The 15962-nt window shown below is 53.8% G+C and overlaps 1 protein-coding gene across 2 annotated transcripts in view; it reads right to left on the bottom strand.

Moving 5' to 3' along the window:
• Window positions 1-3748: 3748 nt before the first annotated feature.
• Window positions 3749-15962, bottom strand: part of RBM33 (RNA binding motif protein 33) — a 114612-nt gene continuing 102398 nt past the window's right edge. For both annotated transcript variants that reach the window (XM_070423585.1, XM_070423584.1), the window contains exons 17-18: window positions 9868-9956; window positions 3749-9563 (exon numbers count right to left, since the gene is read on the bottom strand). In XM_070423585.1, coding sequence (XP_070279686.1) covers window positions 9515-9563; window positions 9868-9956 — 138 coding nt within the window. In that variant the 3' untranslated portion in view covers window positions 3749-9514. The remainder of the gene's footprint in view (window positions 9564-9867; window positions 9957-15962) is intronic.

The following is a 15962-nucleotide window of genomic DNA, read 5'->3' on the forward strand; positions in this document are numbered from 1 at the left end:
GCTGTGATGCCACTTCTAGAACCTGCTGTGGGCTGTTCGAAAGAGCGTCTCCACCCCCCGGGGGAGCCTTCAGAGAGGGGCCTGGCAGGTCGGGGTGAAACAGTGAAATGGATGGCAGGGTGTCCACCAACTGATAAGACTCGCTTTTCCAGACTCAAGGCATCCCCCAAATATTCTCATTGTTGGGGCGACTCCTGGGCTGAGCTGAGGAGCCAGGCTCTGGTCTCAGATCTGTACGAAGGCAGCAGCGTTCTGACTGGGCCACACCCGCTCCTCAGGCCCAGGCCCCCACGTGTGATAGGAGGGGTCGGTCCCCAGACCGAGGTCGGCCCAGCTCTGACATTCCTAGCTTGTCTGACCAGGTGCCTGGAGAATGGCAGGGCTCCCTGGGGCAGTGCTGGGACTGGCTGGGTCTGTCCTGGCTGTCGCTGCGGGAATGCCACATGGGGGTCTCTCTGTGAAGAGTGAGCTGGTGGAGGAGCGAGTGAAGTGACTGAGTGACAGCACAGGCACTGCCAGGGTGCCACTGCTGCTGTGCTGGGCCCACAGGCCTAGCCCAGGGGAGGCGTGTCCCTGTCGTTGGGCGCCACCTGCTGGGCAGCTCCAAAACCACCGTCAGGAAGACCCACATCAGGGCCTGGGGCCCCATCTCAGGAACCAGCACAGAGAGGAGGGGCCCTCGGTCTTCATGGGAAAGTGAGGGCCCGGCAGCACCCCACCTCCCAGGGAACGCTGCTGGGCTCACTGCCTTGAGGATGAGCAGGGACCTGACCCAGATAATCCCGCCAAGGCACGGCGCTCAGGAGCCTCCCCCAGAGTAGAGAACCCCCAACAGGTGAGGCAGAACAGCCCCCGGAGACGGCAGGTGAGGAGCAAGCGCCCGTGGCAGCAGCTTCCGGGGACCCCTCACTTAACGTCGCTTTATGTTTTCAACAAAAAGGGGGGTTTTCAAAATGTGGGGCTCACTGTAAACTGTTGCTGTGCCTTCACAGGACTTCATAGACCAGCAACACTTCATGCCTGTGTCCCGAGTCGTGGCCGACGGTGCAGGTGGTCGTGGGGGCTTCGGGAGTGAGGGGACACGTGGATCTCCACAGTTTAGATGTCGCCTGATCCAAGACGTGTGGAAAGGACATTTCCTAAGCATGACGGGAGGAACAGGAGCGAGCAGTGACCAGATCAGCCACCAGGGAGGGCGTGGCCCTCACAGGAAGGTCAGCGACGGGGGTGGAGGCGACCCTGGCAGGTGACCACGGGTGGGAGGCTCGGGGCAGTGTCGCCTCCGGTTCTTCCAAGGATCTGGGTTCTCAGGAAGCAGTATGAGGAGAAAGGACCCTCCCCACCTCCCATGGCTCCCAGAGCTGGGGCAGGAGGCAGAGCCAGCAGACCCCCCAGGGCGGCACTGCGGCTGTGGGCTGTGCAAGGCCAGGCGCGTGGAGGACAGACGCCAGGTGCAGGGACTTTGCTGGGGGCAGGCAGGTTCGGTCAGCAGGAGGGGGCACTGCAGCCTGGAACCTCGCTCCTGCCCACCCGCCCACCTCCATGCGGGGAAGGGGGGAGGTCTGTCACCTGATCTATGCTCCACCCGCCTGGTCTCAGCCCTGGGTCCTGCCCTCATCACCAGCTCAGGGTAGGACACAGGTTCAGAACTTGGTCAGCACCCAAAGCTGCCTTCCCATCTCAGATCTGAGTCCCTCCTCCAAGTCTATGGCCACAGGCTGGTCAATGCTGCCCTGGCGCCCAGCTCGTCTGTGCCAATGCCGGTCTGGCCAGCGTGGGGCTGAGGATCCCTGAGGGGCACAGCCAGGCTGAGGGCAGATCTTCTTGATTGGATCCAACTGAGACCACAGACGGCTCGCTGCCTCTCAGCACAGTCACCAGGCACAAGGGGGGGGGGACGGACGGACAGAGCGGAGTCACCGTGTCCAGGCACGGCCCGCCGCCCAGCACCTCCTTGGGCTCCCCTTCCGTGGCACTGGCTGAGCATGCCCGCTTCCCTCCAGCCGGGACTGAGCCCATCTTACCACGCGGAAACACGCTGTGACTGAGGCCTCAGAGGACCAGGCAGACTGGCCATGGGTGGCACCTTCAGTGATTCGGGTGCAGCCAGGGACAGACATGGTGGAAGGGCCCACAGGAACTGCTCCCGCCTCCCAGGGCCGTGAGGCTCCGCGTGTCCCAACACCCCCAGGTGCCCGCCATGCGGGGACACAGGTGAGGAGAGGTGCACCTGCTCCCAAACCCAGACCCCCACTTCTACCCAACCCTCGAGGGTTGCGGGCTGCCACTCGAAGCAAAGGCCAGGTTTTAGACCAAGTGCCTTATGCGGGGAACATGGACTAATGCGGAGGGAGCTGCCAGGTGTTTCAGATCCTTAGGTTGTAACTCCATCCCTGTTCAGTTTGTCTCCTGCCCTTGGCCTCCCCTCACCTTCTTCCGTCCGGAGAACCAGAAGCCCGGCCCTCACGCTCCACGTCCAGGAGGGAGGGTGGGGAGACCTTCCGATGACATCTTTGTCTGGGAAGCGGGTGGGGTGTTTGGAGGGTGCTGGCCCGGCGGTTCCATCTTTGCCAGAGCCCCCAGAATTAGAATCCATGCCGCAGGTGAGCCACAGTGGAGGGACCTAGGCCTCGACCCTGCAGCCTGCTGTCCCACAAGTAGTGGCTCACCACCCTCACTCCTGGGGTAGACGGGGTTCCCTCCCAGGAAGGGCATGGGGTCTCAGGCAAGGAGCCCCGGGCCCATCAGCTCCAGGGACAGAGGGAGATGCGCTCCGGGGGGGTTGGGGGGAGGAGGTCACGTGCTCCAACACCTTGCTGTGTCCTCTTCACAGGATAAGCCCCCTTTTCCAGACAAGAAAGGTGGACGCAGTGAGAGTGCCCACCCAAGTCCCGTGCTGACACCAACGCGGACCAGCCTGGGGACAGCCGTCGCCATGCTGTCTGTCCACGTGGGGAAGACCCTGGTGCGTGTGAGCGCGGTGCAGGCGTCCACGTGTGTGCATGTGAGAGACAGAAGTAACCTGGTTTCTTAAATGTTTCCCTTTTTTTAAAATACATTTGTATTAATTTCAGAGAGGAAGGGAGATAGAAACATCAGTGAGAGAGAATCATTGATAAGCTGCCCCCTACACGCACCCCGGTTGGGGATCAAACCCACAACCCAGGCATGTGCCCTGACCGGGAATGCAACCGTGACCTCCTGGTTCGATGCTCAACCACTGAGCCACGCTGGCACACCGACCGGGCTTGAATGCTTCCTTTAACAATGTTTCCTGGAGAGCTTTGTTTTTAAAACACTGTACTTACCAAACAGGTTATGAATTATGCCCAATTTGTGCAACATGGCAAACGATGCAGATCCACCGAGCAGGCGGCACACGGGTGCGGCAGACCCTGGGTGGGCACGGGCACCGGGCTCCTCCAGTGAGTGCTATGATCAGTGAGTGTGCACATTTCCTTTGAAGACTGTGTGTAATGCTTTAAAAAATATAAAAAAAGAATACATCTCATTTCCAACAGAAACCGTACTGTGATGCTGTGGTGGGTCCGCAGACGCAGGCAGGCCCTGCCAGGGCTGAGACCAGGCCACCTTTCCCTCAGGCACCTGTTTCAAGGCCACGGCGGCACCGAGGGGACACCCAGGGAAAGACCACCCGCGTCCTCCGGGGACGTGGCCATGCTCTGTCCACAGGGGAAGAGGCGGGCTGGGACCAGTCTGAGTGGCCAGATAAAATACAGGCTGCAGACACCAGCAGAAACTTCAGATACTTTATTGACACATCTTTCACATTACAATACAGTCAGAACACAGTCCAGCACGGAGGCACACAATGATACACAGCAGCACATTTCCAACCCTGTCACTCCCGCTCTCCACATCTATCCTGAGAGGCTGTCCCAGGGACGGGCGCGTGGGAAGTGGGGTAAAGCGAGTGCAGTGCACTCGGTAGGACGGACACACGAAGTAGGTGAACCCAGAGGAAGGAAGCAGTCGGCCGGCTCCGAGCACGCACGGCGCCCACAGCTTCACACGGGACAGCGGAGCTGCCCACACCCGCCGCCGCGGCACACTAGGTTGGGAAGGTCCCGGGCAGCCTGAGCCGGCACCGCCCAGCAGAACAATAGGCACGGCTACTACTAACACTGAACTCATGCAAAAGCGGTCCTGCAAAGTAGAGGGCAAAACAGAGGGTTAATGACACGCCAACGGCTGCGCAGGACGCACGCCTCCTGGTCACACTGCAAAGTAACAGAACCCAATGTTATTCTCTCCAGCCAGAGACCTGGGGGAACAAGTCAGGAGCGAACCTGTCAAAGCAAAGCTGCGCGGTCATCCCGGTGTCAACAGTGCTAACTGCGCGGAGGAGCAGTCCCCCTCGCAAAGGAGGGCGGGAGGCGGAGGGAGGGCTCATCCGGAGAGCAGTGCGGTGGGAGCAGAGGGGTGCGCGGGGAGAGTCCCGAGCAGGAAGGCTCAGGAGGCCCGACCTGGCCCAGCCACCCGAGCAGCAGGAGCAAGGAGAGAGCCAGTTCAGAAATGAGAAAACAGCGGTTGGGGGCTTGGTTGTTGTTGATCCTGAAAATTAAACAGTGGAATTAAAGTCTTAGTTAAAACCCTCACAGAGGAAAGACAGTTCTGGATCCCTTGCCTGTGAAAAGCAAAGCTGAATTATAAAGCCGAAGGACCATCTGCTCCTCAGACGGCAGTGTGAGTGCGCACGCACACAGAAGCCCTGCGGGGTGTGTCCGGCCTCCTGCAGGACACAAAGCGATGCGGACAGTCCTGAAGCAGCAGCGCCCAAGGTGCTCGCCTCGGACTGGAAGCAGCGGGAGGGAGCCCTGCTGAAACAGGCGAGGCAGCTGCCCAGAGGGTATTCAACAACTAAACACCGAGTATGTGCAAATAATACACCTGTCCACTCTGCAGAACCCACTACAATTTAAAAACCACATAACGTTTCTTCATAAAGGGCCTGTACTTTTCTGCATACCTTTTAAAATTAGTAAAATAAAGCAAGGCAAAACACCCAACATGGGGGCCTTTCACATCTCAGTGTTAGAAGTAACAGCGCCTCACTAAAAGCGCTGCTCTAGCTGCCCACCCGACTTAAAGGACTTCCTACCAAAACACAGCCCAGAAGAGAGTTAAGGTTATAAATATTCTCTGGAAAAGGAGGTCACTGCGTAAAACCAACAACCCTTCCCAACCATCCATCAGCGGAAGGTACACCTGGGATCCAATATGAATCAGCGGGTTTTGCTTTGTTTCTAGTGCACAAAACCATGGCACTTTAAGTGATAAAAATTAAATACTAGTAGGTTGCAAAAGAACCTTACACAAAAATCCTTAGGATTTAATAGTAAGTCAAGGCCACACGCCTTTGGAGAGTTCTTATGTAAGAGTGTCCAAATGACACTTCATTCACAAATTTTAAAAATAGTTGAAAAGATCAACTGAAATGTTCATTAAATAAATTAAAAAAATCTAAACTCCTAATTGATCTGACTCTGTGGCCTCCTTCCTGGGGTGGGGGGTGGGGGGTGGGTCTCCTGTCACATCTCCTCCCCCCAGCCCTCCCTGTTAGTGGATCCCCCTTTAGAACACATCACAGAAATGTGTGAACCACCAACAACACCGTAAGTATTTTCTCCAAATCAACAATCACACAAGGGGGAGGGCCTCTACCTGACCAGAGGGGAGTAAGAGCAGGTCTCACAGGACACGGCAGCAGGGGGGCGGGGGGGCGGGGAGGGGGGGGGGAGGGCCTACAAGCAGGGAGGGAGCGCCCTGACAGCGCAGGAGCCCACCGCCATCCCAGCCATCTGCAAGGACGGCTGGCCGCATGGGGCGTTTTGGACAGCCGAGTGCTGCCTCTCAGGGCTCCACCCACACAGACCTCACTCCAAACCTAACTGTCCTCAACAGGGTCCCGTCAGTCCAATGGTCTACGAGCCCTCAAGCTTACCTTCGATTGAACAGAAATAAAACACAAAATAAACACAACACAACAAAACAAAACAATGAAAGCCAAAACAGAAGACTTGATTAACTGCTCAAAATCAGCTCGATGAGCAGGTCTTACCCATCTACCCACAAGAGCCACCTGCCGTCCCGTGGGCAAAGCAGAAGGATCACCTAGTTCAAGATGGCTCTCCACCCACCCTCCCACCGCCCGCGGGAGCTGCCAGCAGACACCTACCACACCATGCGCCCACCGCCCGCATGCTCCTAGACTGCACCGCCTGCTCCCGAGTGCATGTGTCAGGAGACAGGCCATGGTGACGTCTCATTACAGCAGCTTCCTTCTACAAAACCGTCCTCTCCCACAGCTCCCCTTCCTCCTGCCCCTTCACCCCACACCTCCCCGGCTCCTCCCAGCAACAAAGTCCTCTGTTGGTAGAATTAAGCAAAATGCTGTATGAAAAAAAGACCCCAGGGTGCGGGATCTACACTGTCACAGTTCAGAGATGCTACAGAACCAAGCATGAACAATTGTTTCTCAGCACCTTTACCATCATGATGAGGGCGACCCAAATTAAAGTGCATATGATGAAGCCTGCTCCTCCCCCTCCCACCCCACCTCCCTGGGGCTGCGGCCACAGGCACCCACTTAGGATGCTGCCTGTCCGGACACGGGGCCCTCAACATTTCTTTTGGGAAGAAAAGACAAGATTTTTCCTTTAGAAGAATATCAGTATAAGGATTTAACAAATGTGGCCAGACCAACAGTAATGCAAGCTTATGCTCAGATAGGTAGTTAGGTGAACTTGTTACAGCACAAAACCAAAACAAGGTAATGCGAAAGGAAAGTAATGGCTCCACATCATCACCTACTGTATCTACCTTATGAGATATACTGATATTTACTGGCTTTAAGCTTCTTGAATCTGTGAACAAATAATACACAGGTCAGGATCAATGTATTGACTTACTCCCATCTTTATAAAAATCGGATATACACATGAACACGTCAACAATTATGGAACTGCATCCATTAAACTTTGATGAGACAACACAAAAGAACTAGCAAAGAGCTAAGGTGTTGCTGAATTGAAACATCTCCAATAACACTTCAGTTTAAAAGGTCCATATTTACAGTGTGTTGGATGCATCTGCGTCTCATTTAAATGCATGATAAAGAAAGAACAGAGATAATGGTTGCAACAGATCTTCCAAGAGGGCTCAGCTCGGTGCCCTGCGAGAAGTGCACCACCGATGGGAAGAAATCACTCCCTAATGCTGCTGCTTTCCTTTCCTGCCGTTTCCTCCAAGGAAGCTCAGCTTTGTCCCGGGGCCCGGCTGCACTGCAGTCCCCACCCAGGGGCCCCGTGTGGAGCATGCCCACCTGGGCTCTGGAAAAGGCCCACGCCCCCCTAGAGGACAGGGCATGGAGAAAAAGCATGCCCAGGTGTGCAGACAACACAGACACATCCAGGCACCCACGTCATTGCATGCCCTGAAGCAGCCGTGAGTCTGTCTGCAGCAGCTGTGGTGCCGGGCAGGTGGGCTCGCCATCACTGATTGGAAAGAAGGACGCTACACACCCACGCTCCAGAGACCACATGCAGGGCTGTGGCCTCCACGCCACCGCACACTCCTACTATTTCAGAAAGCGGCAAAAGTCTGTTCAACTTATCTTGTTGTGGCAGGAAGTCCTCGGTGACAGTCCACCAACTGTGAGCCTTCCCGCTGACAACAGGGTAGGGAGTGGTCTGTAACTAGAGCTTCCGGCTACCTTGTCACTTCAATGCACTGCGCTACGGTTTCTACGTGAGCTCACCTGCAGCTGTGTGGGAGTGGGCAGCGAGCCCGCATCAGGCAGCTGCTGGGCATGGGCACTGACTCAGTCAGGGGCTCTCTGGAGCAGGGTGCCAGGTGCCCAGTGGGCGGTGCTCCCAGACCCTAGGCGTGCCTGCGCTTTCCTGAGCTGACCTCTCCGGGGAGCGCCCTCAGCAGCACCCTCGTTTCCTAGGCTCACTCAGCACACCATGCCATCGGAGAATCAACACTACACAAGGTCCACAGGGTCTGGATACTCCCCTCCACTTCTGCTCACTTACTTTGAAAAAGTAAAATAAAACCTCAACTGTACAAACACGATGGTACAAGCCCCCACAACCTGGGTCAGCTCCCACGAGGAGGCCGAGTCTCGAGGAGCATCTCTGCACAGGCCTCCGGGCTCCCAATCTGGTCCCCGCTGGGCTAACCAGACAGTACGTGGCAACATGCTTCTATTTCTATTACTTCTATGGGTAACTCTGACGTGACGTCTTAGGTATAAAACACAGCTAAAAAGTCTAAGTGTGCCCCAGTGCCATTCGCTCAGTCAGGTCCACGTTAGAGTAACTGCTAGTGAACTCCTGCGTGAGCAGAAATGCAGTAAGGCACTTTTCCACGCTCACCCAGAATCAATTCTCCTAAGGTTGGTCTGTGGGGGCACGGCCCCACCTTAAGGAGCCCATGCACCCTCACTCATGGGTGACACACACACTTTGCTCTGGGTCTCACGGTCCCTGTGAGACAGCCTCCCTCACACCACGCCGTGGAGATTGGCCTGCTGGGGTCTATGTCGCCTTGCCCTCGGGTCTACTGAAGGGCAACACAGCACCACTCTAAGGCTTTATAAAAAAAAGATCATTCAAAGCAATGAGAGCCAGCTTCCCGAAGAACGCTGCATGCCACAGAGTCAGTGACATCTGCCGCTTTGGGCTGCATTTAAAGAGAAAAAAACCAACCAAGTCTATTCAAGCTTCAAGCTGTCCCTCCGCCCGGCAGGCCCACTGTGCACCCCACCAGACAGGGAGCTCCAGTGAGGGCCCCGGCCAGAGCAGCACCCCGGCTTCTCTGCCCCCAGGGAAGCGCAGTGGCGACCACCTGGTCCTCGCCCTATTTGAGAACTTAAAAACGGGTGGGGAGTCCCCTCAGGAACTCGGAATATGCAACTGGTGCATAGGAAGCAGAATCTGCCGCACCATGCCCCTGCCCCACCTGCCCTCACACCCTGCTTTCTGGGATAGGCAGCTGTCAATCACAATCACCCACATTTTCGCCTGTTTTTACAAGAACCAGTAGAGGGCTTTCTGAGAAGACACCTCTGGTCTAGCCTGCACTGAAGATAAGTGCAACCATTATCAAATATTCTTTGCTGTGGAAAGTACTTAGAATTTGTGCTGCTAATGTTCCTCCCTGAACCTAAGTCACGGTGAGCGATCGATCAGACGGTAAAATTACGAAGAACAGTGTCTACATGCATTGTAAGCACTTTGAAAACAAAAGAAAACAAAAACTGGAGTTCTCGGAAGTGGCCACAGAATTTGAAGCCATCAACACCGAACTCCAGCCTGCCATGTCCTGCAAGTTCAGCTCTCCCGGAACCAACGCTGGGCAGCCCGGCGCTCTGGACAAGAGTTAGCAGACTGGACGGAGACCTCGCTGGCAGGTCCTGTGCCGGCAGCTTCCTTGAAGCAAGTCCACAGCTGTGTGTGCAGTGTAAGGTCGGCCTCCCTGCTAGAAATCACTCCACAATCAGGGCCACGTTTATGTGGGACAAATCTATCATGTGCCTGTGGAGATGGAAACAAACAGCCAAGGTTAAGTGAACTCTGAACACAGCAGGCGACTTATAGAAGCAGGAGGAAGCTAGAGGGGAATGTGGGCCCTGAGTGACAGAGAGCATTGGCATAAACACCAGGGACAAGCGTCCACATGGGAGGAGGCACTGTCCCCTGTGCATGAATATGCATCTATACAGTGACAGGTGCACACACAGCAGCATGCGAAGCAACAGCTCCAGTGACCGAGAGCACATCGCACAGGAGAGGTCCCCGCCCGCACCCACGTCACCAAAACCATGGCATCCACGGCTACCTGTGGAACTTCTGCTGAAATGCTAACGCATGGGCTGGCTCCTTAAACTTGGCTATGGCTTTCCGTTGCTGGGGAAGCATCTGTAAACTCTAGAGGAAGGAAACAAAGAAACATTTTAACATCAAGCTTTCTATGGTTAAAAAAATATATACATGCAAACATTACATTTAATACAAAATTGAAGTTCAGGCTGATACTTGGATCACTAAAACAAACTAATTCTATTTCGTGGGAATTTTTCTTACCCATCTAGATAATATATCCAAAAACTCTGTTTCAGGAAGTCATTCCCCTGACCAGCACTTATAACCTCCAAGCCTGGCATTAAGACCGTGCATCATCTGACCACATCACTGCCCAATCTTCCCTCTAAACTTTCTCTGAGGCTTGGTGACAAGTACCCTTGGAGAGTCACTTTCTGTTCTCAGGCATTCCCGTCAGGAATCTAGATGTCCATGGAATCTAGATTTTGAAAATACTATGCTCCTCTTCTAGAAAAAAAATATTTCTAGATTTCCGGGGTTACTATCCTGTGTGTGAGTCACCAATGTGAAATGAAGGCATGAGCTTCGTTTCTACCATTTACCATGTAAGAGGATTCGTGTACATGTATCTAAGTAGTTTAAATCTCAGTTTGATGGAGGACTATGAGTCAAGACAGCATAAACTGCAAAGAAGTTCTTCAACCACGAGAATGATGGGCTCTCCAGTGGTCAACACCCGTCACGAGAACACTGCTACAGTCGCCTGCTGGCTGCTCCCCTTTATTTACACTGTGGTGCCCTTCCAATAAGACAAACCCTTATTTTCTAGACATGAGAATGAATTGTAGAAATTGTCATATTCAACCTACCGATAATATTAGTGATTTCTTTGGAAGGAGAGGAAAAACACATTTCACTGAAAGGTGAAAGGCTTGTGATCACCGGTTTCCACGTTTTTATATAAACACAAATCACCCAGAACAGACCAAACCTTAAAATCTGTCTCAAGTTTCTACTGTTCACTCTGACTCCCCAACCCGCCCCCAATCAGCTTCCTGACATGCCACGCGGCTGCACTCACCAACCTTCCCCGAGGTACTGTCCGTTCTTTCCAGACAAGACGTCTTCCGACAGTTTCTGAGAATGTGTAATTGCTCTGCTATTAATCACAAAACACGAGCTGAAGCGTTCCTCGAGTTGGCCCTTCCTGCGTTCACACTCAAGTCCCATCAGAGCCACGTGACTGCACTGCGTGGGACACGCCCCTAACCGCAGTGTGCACGCTGTTCAGAAGCCTGGCCTCCTCCCGCGAGGACCGTCCTCTTTCTGGGAGGAGCCTCTGTGTGTCCGTGCTGGACAGAGAATGAAATGTTGGGAAACGAAGCCGACTCTCTGCCCTGGCAGACCCATTCCATGCTTTCCCTCTGGCCAAGGATTCCTCACCTTCAGAGATGACCTAAAGCCAAAACGATACTAACGCTTTTAAACACAAGGGGAACTGCTTCAGAGCAGCCCCGTTTGGGCGATGGTGTGCGGCCCTCCCCCCACTTGACGGACCTGCAGCCCCCGGGGGCAGTCAACCTCGCCCCAGGACATCTTTGCTCCTCCAGGCGGTGCTTCTCGTAGAGAAACGAGTAGGACCTTATTCTGGAAGTCTCCCTGTGCACGGCTCACTGGCACTCTTGCTGGTAAGGGGCAGGCAGAAGCAGCAACACCGTCCGGAGGGGTCGGAGCAGAAACACGGGAAGTTCGCTGCAGGGCCTCGGGCAGCCCCACCCCATGCCCACTGTCACAGAATCGACGGCACTATCCCACCTGCCAGGTCTCTGACACAGATGCTGCGCGGCTCCTGAGTTCCAACGGGTCTCCTGAGCGTCTTCACGCCCATCCACGTCCACCACAGGGTGTTCCGTGTCCCCTGTCCCCCTCAGACTGATCCTTCAGACACAAGGGCTCCTCAGAGCTCTGCTTCCCACTGCCTCCTGAGAACCGCATGGCTTCCTGGCTTACTTACAACGCTTCCGAGGCTCTCCATGGGGGCCTCCAGCTAACCTGTTGCCAGGAGAACTGCAGGTCCTGTGGCCACGCCCGGACCTTCTTTAAACCTGGTGGCAAGGGGTTTCCGGCAGCCAACGTCTGACCATGCTGCTGCCTGCTTTCCCAAATGTTCTGAATGCAAAATGACTCACTCTTTCACTGGAGATGCCAACATCTTCACGTCACCCACCAGCCCCCTTCCTGGCCAGTCAGACCCAGATGCAGTGGAGGTGTTCTCGTCGACCCATGTCCCCTCAGGGGTCAGATTCTCTGCGGTGACCCTGCCTTCCTGGCTGCTTGGGGGACTCCCATCTGGGTGGTGGAGATGCTGTCTGAGGCTGGCTATCTGGTGTCCTGAAGCAACTGCAGGAGGACAGCCCTCGGACAGGACCTGCTGATGAAGGGGCACTAGTGGGAGGGGTACTTCTGCTTTGTCCTCCCTGCTTTCACACGCTTTGCCCCAGTGACACGGGCCTTTGTTTCTTTAGTTTCCCTCCCTGCCAGGTTATGCCAGGGAACAATGAGGCGCGGGTGTTGTTATCAGTCTTTTGTGACTTATGAGAGCCTGATGGAAACACCAAGACTCATGGAGGTGGAGTGCTCAGTCCAAAAGGCGCACACAAAGAAATGGCAAAACCGGGACTTCCACTGAAGCCTCATCTCAAAGCCCAACTCCAGCTGCTACCAGCTGCATCCTACCTCCTGGCTGCTCGGGAAAACTACAGCCACCAGCAGAGACACGGTAACGGGCACAGGCCAGGCACAGGCAGGCCACATCTAAGCCCTGGCCATTATTACGGTACAAGGGTTGCAGGGAACTCTTCTGAGGAAATGGCTTTTTTTATATACCATGGTGTTTCATCTACACTAATAAAAGGGAAACATGCAAACTGACCGTCCCTCCACTATGCCCACCAGCCAGTCAGGGTGAGTATGCAAAATAACCCAACAAAGATGGTGGCGGCCACGGAGCTGGAGCAGGAGGCTTTGGTTGCCCACGGAGACGGAGGAAGCCAAGCTTTCTCGCCCGCCCTGGCCTCTGCTCAAGGAGGGGCTGGGGGCCTGGGTCACCGGAGGTGGGGAGAGGGTCCCCACTGGGGGGCTTGGCCAGCCTGCAAACAGCCACCAGCCCCTCACCCAGGCTGGCCAGACACCCCAGCAGGAACCCCCACCCTGAAGGGGGTGTGGCCAGCTTGAAAACAGCCCTCAGCCCCTCACCCAGGCAGGCCACGCCCACCCAGTGGGACCCTCATCCCATGGGGGTGTGGCTGGCCTGCAAACCACCACAGGCCCCTTGCCCAGGCTGCCCCACGCCCCAAGGGAACCCCCCACCCTGATCTGGGACACTCTTCAGGGCAAACCAGCCAGCCCCCACCTGTGCACCAGGCCTTTATACCAATAAAAGGGTAATATGCTAATTAGACTGGGAGACCTTCCAGGAGACCTTCCGGACATTCTTCTGGACAAAGCCATGGTGGCAGGGCCGAGGTAGAGGCGTTTAGAGGCCAAGAGGGGAGGGCAGTTGGGGGTGAGCAGGCCATCAGTGGGGGTCAGTTGGGGGTGAGCAGGACTGCAGGGGGGGGGGGCAGTTTGGAATGAGTGGGGCAGTTGGGGGTGAGCAGGTCAGTGGGGAGGGGAGGTGGGGGCGAGCAGGCCAGTGGGGGGGAGGGGGAGGCAGTTGGGGGTGATCAAGCTGGCGGGGGGGGTGGGGGGGCATTTGGGGGCAAGCAGGCCGGCAGGCAGAGTGGTTAGGGGTAATCAGGCAGGCAGGCAGGCAAGTGGTTAGGAGCCAGAAGTCCCGGATTGCGAGAGGGATGTCCGACTGCCGGTTTAGGCCTGATCCCTGTAAACCGGCAGTAGGACATCCTTCGAGGGATCCCAGATTGGAGAGGGTGCAGGCCGGGCTGAGAGACACCCGCCCCCCCCCCCCCCCCCCCCGCACGAATTTCATGCACCAGGCCACTAGTTCACTATAGAACAACAAATGTTTAACACAATTTTAGGCACAACACAGCAGACAGGGAAATAAAGATAATGAAGCGAAGGGGCCTAGGAGGCTGTGGCGCCCCTTCTCCCTGGTCCTGACAGCTGACCAGCTCGGTCTTCCAGACGGAGCAGGAGGGGGGCCAATCCAGGAGGATGCACTCCTGCAGCCCCACCCACAGCCCCTGCATCGAGGACTGCTGGGGACACCGCCTGGCTGATTCGCACTCACCCTCTCATCTGAAATTCCGAAACTTGATACTTCTTGTGTCATTTCTCCCTTCTGGTTTGAATATTCTACAAAACCTATCATTTCTTCTTATTGTGTAAATAATGAGTCTATAGACAAATGTCTCTTCAATGGACTTTCTAGAGAGGCTTGTGAGTATGGTCTAAGGCAGTGGTCAGCAAACTGCGGCTCGGCAAACTGCGGCTCGCGAGCCACATGTGGCTCTTTGGCCCCTTGAGTGTGGCTCTTCCACAAAAATACTGACTTCTGCGATGGGCCATGAAGTTTCAATCGCACTGTACATGCACACCCACACGTGGTATTTTGTGGAAGAGCCACACTCAAGGGGCCAAAGAGCCGCATGTGGCTCGTGAGCCGCGGTTTGCCGACCACGGGTCTAAGGGAAGAGCAACGGGGTGCCTTGCTCCACAGTGGGTAAGCCTCTCAGATCCCACAACTAAGCAGCAGATGATTACGCACTGCAGTGCAGTCTACAGACCTTGTCACATAGAAACCCACACCTGAAACCTATTATGATCATATAAAGCAACTAGTGGGCTGGTGCACAGATTCGTGCACATTTGAAAGGAAATTAATTAGAAGAAATATTTTAATATTACTATTCGCCCTATCTCTATAATAGAAGTGTCAGAGATGAAAAAAAATTAAAATGTATATGAAAATAATATATAAATTGATTAATAAATAACAAGATATAACTAAGATATGATATAAAAACAACAAAAACATATAAAAAACATTGATAAAAACAATGACTGATAAATTGATTAAACTTATTCTAATATCTCCCTGTATACCACATTAAGAGAGTAAAAACACTTTCAGAGTGCTTGACTCATTTCCCATGTGATGAAGTATTTACAACTTTAACTTTAATATCACACGCTCTTCGAACTTGAGAGAAAGCAACATATAACTGACCATGTCCGAAAATAGGTTCTGGTAGGAATATTCCTACTCTGTCTAGAGTTTGTCCTTGTGATTTAGTAATAGTCACTGCAAATGCTAGCATCATGGGAAACTGTCTTCAAATTAATTTAAATGGGAGGCGGGGGACAAATATCACGCATGCGTTTATTTTTAAACTGCCAGTGCACATTATATGTACCGGGTTGTCGGTCGGACATACGGTCACTTAGCCTTTTATATATATAGATGTCATCCCAATAAACTCAATTAGAAAAGAAAAAAAGGGACGCATTGCAGACACCACCACCACTGCTATTACACCACGTGGACTCCAGGTGGCGCCACAGCCCAACACTCACAGGCTTAGCTGGATCATCCCAGCAGGAGCCCTCTCAGCTCCATCCCTGCCAAGTCTATTTATATTTAAAACATAATTATAACAAGACATTGTTATAAATATCTTTTCAAAATTTATACTCATAATGTCATTCTAACACTGTTGTAGAAGCTTGTTTTATCAGTGTGCTTACGGACTTAGCGTCTTAGCATGTGTGGCTGCAGCACTTAAATAGCTACACCCTCATTCACAACCATCCCAGGAGCCAGACTGGTAAGAATGGAGAGCACTCGGCTCAGCTCTAGGCGGGTGCACAGGCTCTGGCAGAAGCTCTACACCTGCCACTCCTCAGGGACTTCCACAGGACATAGAGGACCCCGCCTTGTACTTTATTTTAAGGGTAAGTGATATAACCTAGAAAACTTCTTTCTTGTTTTCCTCTCCTTTTCTCATTAAACAATTCAACATTGTTTTTGCTCCACTTCAGGTGCCCTCATTCAAACTTTATTATTTATAATACAATGACCTCTAATCCTTCTTCAGAACAGAAAAAAACCATGACAAATGGGAGGGAAAATAGATGATTTAAGAGATC

This window comes from Myotis yumanensis, unplaced genomic scaffold (genome assembly GCF_028538775.1).
Source record: "Myotis yumanensis isolate MYYU_CA2020_CCGP unplaced genomic scaffold, mMyoYum1.0.hap1 SCAF_9, whole genome shotgun sequence".
Lineage (NCBI taxonomy): Eukaryota > Metazoa > Chordata > Mammalia > Chiroptera > Vespertilionidae > Myotis > Myotis yumanensis.